Raw genomic sequence first — 6,849 nt, forward strand, 5'->3', positions numbered from 1 at the left:
CCTTTCTGTAGTAGTGAATTTTCCATGTGTAACTTCATGTCGTGTGTATATTTCCACTCACTTTAATCCTCTTGGTGGTACCAACAGGCGATTTGTTTCGTGTCTAGGATTTTTGAGTTAGCATGATCATACTGAATTATTGCAACATATTATAATGGTTTATTTTGTACGGTCATGAGGGAAAACATTTGCAATGCAGATAAACGAGAGGTTGAGTGCAGTTTTTATTTTTTGTGAGGATCAGATACCTCAAAAACGTGATTGTTTAAAGGCCAGAAATTGTGACTTAATTAAGCTGGACAAAGCATTAGGCAAATTTATATCTCCGGCACCCACCTGCTCTACTGCTGCCTATAAATACTCGGCAACACCTTCCATTCCTCCCATCCCAAAACACAGTCAATAACTGTTTCTCCTCTCCTCGTTGTGTATTGAATACTCGGTACACAGGCAGGAAGAAGCTGTTGTCTACTTGCGTGCATAGCCTTGACAGGCCGGCTACCTGAAGGTAAGTGCCAGAACCGTTGATTAACAGTTGTGTCGGAATACATTTATAAAATTCGTATAATTAGTTATTACCTCCTGAGAAAGTGTACCATTAATCCTGCTAGAAGTAGCTGCAATACAACTTCCGTGGTGAGTCTGGTATTACTCGTATTGAACTTTGTTTTACGTAAATTTCATGTGCGAAGGAGCATCTTGGCATAAAGTTAGTAGTTGACTTAGATTCATCTTTCAGACCACTTTTACTTCCCCTAAACTTTATAGGGATGCCTATGTCTATTCATCACCTGAAGTTTCCATATATCCAAGCCACAGTTTTAAGATTTTCCATTAGCTACCGTCAATCCATCTTAATATCTTGTTTAGTCCATTTAAATAATAACCCATCTACACACTTAAAAACTAAAGTAATAGTTTGTTGGTTATACGCACCATCAAAGGTGGAGTCTTAGGCTGGTCACAATGGGAGTCATAAGTAGTATCATGCATGCCAACTAGGCTTTTTTGCTTAGGTGTCATTGTAATTAAATGAGGAATGATACCATATCATATTAAATGTTGTACAAGTATGTGTCATGCATGAAAATAAATGAGGTCACTAAGATACCAAAATATAATACTATGCATTGTGGATCTACTTCATACGAAAATATCATATGCATGATACTAATATATAATACTTTTCATTGTAACCAGCCTTATCCTCCCTCCGTCGTAAAATAAGTTCCGCTGATTTAGTACAAACTTGTACTAACTTTATACTAAATCAGCGGCACAAGTTTTTGGGACAGAGGGAGTACTTTGCAGTGTGCAATTTTAGGTGATCAATACTAGAATCGCACTCTTTACCTAGTGTTGCCATTTTTGCTGAGTTTTTTTTCTTGGGCACTCAAAAAAATAACCTTGTAGGGTGTTCAGGAAAGTATACCCTACAACTAAGCGAGTCATTATACAAGCTGTTTGGCTAGTTTTACAATCGGGAAATAAGAAACACTGAACGATAACCCTTATTTGCCGATTATTTTATATACTAGCCAAAGGATATCTTATTTTATTTTCTTTTCTTTTCCTCTCTCTTTTATGCGTTTAATATATATAATTCATATTTGACTGTGACTTGACAAAAATGATTTGAAAAATCATATTTGTGTTCTTGCTTCTCCTCAGGTGCTATCCAACAAAAGCAAAAGAAATTCAAACATTAGGGTGCCAATATTGATCTTATTGGGTTTTCAATTTAAATTAATGCAGACGAAGTCTGGAAAATAAGAAATTAGCATCGTGTCATGATGTCGCACTAGGTTTTTTGTGGTAAAATTTTGAAGTCTGGAAAATCAAACTACTTTGAGGAAGAATCGTGGTTTCGCAATGGAACGAGTCAGGTTTGAAGGCAGTCTGATGGTTACTCAGTCAGTTAGCCTTGAAACTTTTCATGCACTGAACATATACCGTAACATCTTTCATGTCAAAATTTGCCATGTTTTAGACTTGGTTTGCAAATTTGAAGTGCATTTCAATGCTTCTGATGCCTAAAATTCAAATTTGAATTTGCAAGTACTTCAAATATTGTCCAGATATTGATGCAAAAATTATCTTTGTTTTCTTTAGCCTTTGTTATGCCTTAAATAGCGAAAGGAGACAAAATAAAATAATTATGAAAGGAAGGGAAAAAATAAATAAAAAGGAAAAAAGGGAATTGTGAAATAAAGAAAAGGAAAAATATAAGATAAGAAAGGAATAGAAAAAGGGAATACAAAAAAGAATTATTTGGGAGTGCATTTGACTCATAGAGAAGTGCACACAACAAAGTACACGATTCTAGTAGTGTCTTAGCCCTGCCTCTATAGTGCGCACTAGACAAATTAAGTTTCATGGTGCACTGGAAATGTGATAGAGATTGCTAGATTTCATCGACACAACATTTTATCTATCTTGAAATTAAATAAAAATATTGTAATTGGACCCCGTGTTGAGAAAAGGGAAAGATGAATTGTATTCTTGCTTTCATGTAGTTTTTCATGATTTTGTATAATCCTTTGAGATGATAGTTACATCCCACGTTTAATATTTCCGAAGGAGACAAAGAGTTTGCCCTGTGCCATGTTTTGGAACTTGCCATAGTAAGCCCAACCGTCGAATAGCTGTTGATGTGTATACCCTGGGCCCGTTTGTCAGTTGTTTGCCATGTTTTTTGGCACGGCTGCTCGGCATATATGTGACCCCTTGAATTTCTTAATTAAAACGAAGAAAAACACAAAAAGATGGCCAAGTTTTCATTAGTAGAAATCCGCCAAACATGGACGGCTGTTAGCTCACCGTTGCCTAGACATTCGTGGGGCCCACTTGTAAGATATTGCCAAGTTTATTCCTACTGGAACTCAATGATAATGTAATACTGTCGAGTACATTTTTGCTCGCACTATGCAAACGGTTGAGTTTCCGAGTTTCGTGTCACTGCCGAGTACAATTATCGGAAAACTCAACAGACACATTACTTTGCCGAGCTCCCGATGAATAGAACTAGGCGAAATCATATTGATGCAGAAAATATGCAGTACCTCCCTAATATCCTCACCTCCTGATATTTGTAGCAGGTCACTACTCGGAGACCATGACCTCAGAAAGCTGGTCACCGAAGGTCAGCGAGATCCGGTGTGCGCAGCGTAAGGAAGGCTCCGCCGCCGTGCTGGCTATTGGAACCGCAAACCCAGCCAACCAAGTGTCCCAGGAAGAGTACCCTGACTACTATTTCCGTGTTACCAAGAGCGAGCACCTTACTGACCGCAAAGACACATTCAAGATAATATGTAAGCACGCATACATATTGTAATAACCACTGTACTTTAATATGTAAGGATATACGTACATATGATCAGGCATAACTCATCATTTTGCTGCCTAAAATTATTCAGGTGGTCTAACGGGCCTGGAGAATCGTTTCTTTTACCACTCGGAGGAACTACTCAACTCCCACCCAGAGTTGCTGGACCGCACGTCGCCTTCCCTCGAGGCTCGGCAGGATATCGTGGCCAAGGCTGCTCCACAGCTGGCGGCATCAGCCGCAAGGAAGGCCATCGCAAAGTGGGGCCGTCCGGCCACTGACATCACCCACGTCGTAGTCAGCACCAACGATGTCGGCGCCCCAAGCGTCGACGTATTCTTGGTTTCACTCCTTGGCCTTCGCACCAACGTCCGCCGTACGATGCTCCAGCTTACCGGCTGCTCTGCCGGGTGTGCAACATTGCGCCTGGCCAAGGACCTCGCTGAGAACAACCATGGCGCACGCGTCCTCGTTGCATGTGTGGAGCTCTCCATTGCTGGCCTCTGTAGCCCCGGCGAAGGCGAGAGCTTAGACGCCCTCATTACTCATGCACTGTTCGGTGATGGGGCCGGTGTGGTTATCATCGGCGCGGATCCCGTTCACCCGGTCGAGCAGGCGTTGTTTGAGTTGGTGTCAGTTTCCCAGACCGTCGTTCCCAGAACCGAGCATATGCTCACCCTGAGGATGGGGAGCTACGGCAATCATGGCAAAGTTTCCACCAAACTGACCCAAGTGGTGGCACAAAACATCGAACAATGTCTGATGGAAGCATTTGGTCCAACTGGCTTGATCGTCGACTGGAATGACCTCTTCTGGGCAGTGCACCCCGGCAGCCGTTTGATGTTGGACCAAATTGATGAGACCCTCAAGTTGGCGCCCACAAAGCTAGCAGCAAGCCGAACAATTCTACAAAACTACGGGAACATGTTCAGTGCCACCGTGATCTTCGTCCTTGATGAGCTCCGGCGCCGAATGGAGGAAGGAGAACCAGCAGACTGGGGGGCCATGGTGGGATTTGGACCAGGTTTCACCATGGAGACGGTGGTGCTGCGCGCAACTGGCTTTTTAAAGAAAAGTTAGAACTTCATTAAGCACAAACGGGAGAACAAGAACAAAGTCCATGCTCTCAACTGAAATAACTTCGATACTCTACTATTATGTGTGCACACTCTAAGTGACTCATAACAATAAGTGGTTACGTCACCGTACACATTTAGAGGGCATAAATTTCCTATAGTTCTGACGTACTTCTTGTTCTATTTTTTTAACGAAAATACTTCTTGTTCTAGTTGTACTACCATATTATATTTAATGCATCCTGCTACAAAGCAATTATGTCATTGATATGCAATGTGTTATCTTTCTTATAGTATTATTAATTATACATATCTATTCATTTCATTCCCTAGCGGGTCCCTATGTGCACGGTTACTATTTTCACTATGCATTGTATGGGCATCTCCAAAGCTGGCCCCCACATGGCTCCCGTATATGTCCGTTTTTATGTCCAGACGCGGTCCGCGGACATGATGCGGGAGAGAGTCATCCAATCCTTTTCACAAATTAATCCGTATTTAGGGCATGGCGAATGCATAGCCTCGGGGTAATGCCTCACATTCCATGTAGGATCGGATGTCAGAAAAAATAGGTTCGGATGGGGAAGCGGGATCCTCTGCCCAGTGTAAAAAGCTAAAAAAGTTGGAGTGAAGAGTAGAGAAGCATGTGTACTAGAATTTTTATTTTCCATTCCTTAGTGAAACCCACTAGTGATAGCTTGCATTGGAGAGAAAAACATCAATGTAGGTGCCCCAAACTACTTTTTGTCATGGACATATGTAACCATATGGCACCATAGTTCATGCCCTTGTACGGTTTGGAGGGGAGAGAGGAGAGGGGACCATTCATTTGCAGAGAGAGAAAAGAGAGGAGGACCACGTGGTCGCTTTTTGTTGGTCCAGTGGATGACTGGCACTGGTACAGCTCCTCCATGTTTGTCTCCAGTTTTCCAGAAATGAATCCGGACCACTTCGCCAGCCGATGAGGTACCCATTGGTTGACAACAGTTGACACAAACGGCCCGGACACTACAACCCGAACATATACTAGAGCTTTGAGGGTCTTCGTTTGAGATGCCCTAAGTACGAGATGACACCACACATGTTGTAGAATTTGTGAACTGACATAGCTCACACAATTAGATTTCTTATGGGGAAACCTACCCATCTGGATTCAAGTCCTAGATATGGCACGGGTGTCCACATATTCTTGATTTATTCCGGTCTTTCTGCTGTTAATTTTTCAAGGTATTGTGTGCCCATCAACAACAATATTTTGTATTAAAGAATTTACAACAATGAACTTATTAAGATAAAATTGGACTATATGAGAATAATATCACTGCACATTCTCGCTATATTAACAGTGGCATACCTATTAGTATATGGAGGATTCCAGAACGTTATGGTATCTCATGACCTTGTGCTTCAATCAAATTATTTATTGTTGAGAAAAGAAATAGAAAAAGTATGTTGTAGAGAGCTTGTAGCGTTCTTGATGATGTGGATTGCATGTGCTAGGAAATAGAAAAGGTATTGCATGTACTTGATTGTGTGGACTGCGTGTGTTTGAAAATGGCATCACCTACTTAGTATAAACTCCCACCATACCAAAATAAGTATCGTTGGTTTAGTACAAAATTGTATTACCATTGTACTAAATCAGCGACACTTACTTTGGGACGAAGGAAGTAGCAGCTAACACCTTGCACGTTGCTGTCGGTGGAAACGACACCTATGGAATCACTAGGATCCCTTCTACGGTTGGCGGGCGCGGGGTTTTGCAAAAAGCGGGTCTGGCGGTCAGCACAAGGATCGTCTACCCAAGTTCGGGCCGCGGAGACGCGTAATACCCTAGTCATGCTTTGATGTATATTTGAGTGTTCTTGAGTTCTTGAACTAGCTACGGTGTGTGTCTAGTTCCAAAGATCCGAATCCCCCTCCAGTACGCCTCGGGCCTTCTTTTATAGCCAAAAAGGGGTCGCTACAGTGACACACAGGAGGTGGAAAGGTGTATAGTGGCTGAGTCTATCCTCTGGCACCGTCCGACAAACGCATTTAATGCGTTGTCGATATGCCCCTCTTGCTTTATTGGGGACGGCAAGGAAACTCATCCCAGCTGTCGCCGCCTCTCCAGACTCCGACGCGCATCCGAGCTGACGAGGCGTTGTAGCGTCACGTTGGTTGGCTGCTGGGGTGGCGTGGTGGCGGAGTCTTCACGAACATCTGCATGCCACCACGCAGGTGCTTGCTGAGTCGGTGTGGAGGCCGCACACTGCCACGCAGATGCCTACCCAGCTGGTTGATCTAGCAGATGCATGGGAGCGTGGGTGGAGCCTTGGCAGACGTGAGCCTGGCTGCGGCCCCGCAGATGTCCTCGGCAAGGGTCTTGCCGGGGGCCCGACAAGGGTCTTGCCGTAGCACCGCAGTCGTCCTCGGCAAGGATCTTGTCGGGGGTCTCGTGGATTT

General features: G+C 43.2%; 1 protein-coding gene across 1 annotated transcript; it reads left to right on the forward strand.

Annotated features, from left to right (window-relative positions):
• Positions 1–404: 404 nt before the first annotated feature.
• On the forward strand, positions 405–4,639 carry LOC119358583 (bisdemethoxycurcumin synthase-like). Its single transcript, XM_037625060.1, has 3 exons — positions 405–508; positions 3,099–3,311; positions 3,417–4,639. Exons 2-3 carry the CDS (start codon positions 3,116–3,118, stop codon positions 4,403–4,405), a joined length of 1,185 nt encoding a protein of 394 aa, XP_037480957.1. The 5' UTR covers positions 405–508; positions 3,099–3,115; the 3' UTR covers positions 4,406–4,639.
• The last annotated feature ends 2,210 nt before the right edge of the window (positions 4,640–6,849 follow it).

Source organism: Triticum dicoccoides, chromosome 2A (genome assembly GCF_002162155.2).
Source record: "Triticum dicoccoides isolate Atlit2015 ecotype Zavitan chromosome 2A, WEW_v2.0, whole genome shotgun sequence".
NCBI lineage: Eukaryota > Viridiplantae > Streptophyta > Magnoliopsida > Poales > Poaceae > Triticum > Triticum dicoccoides.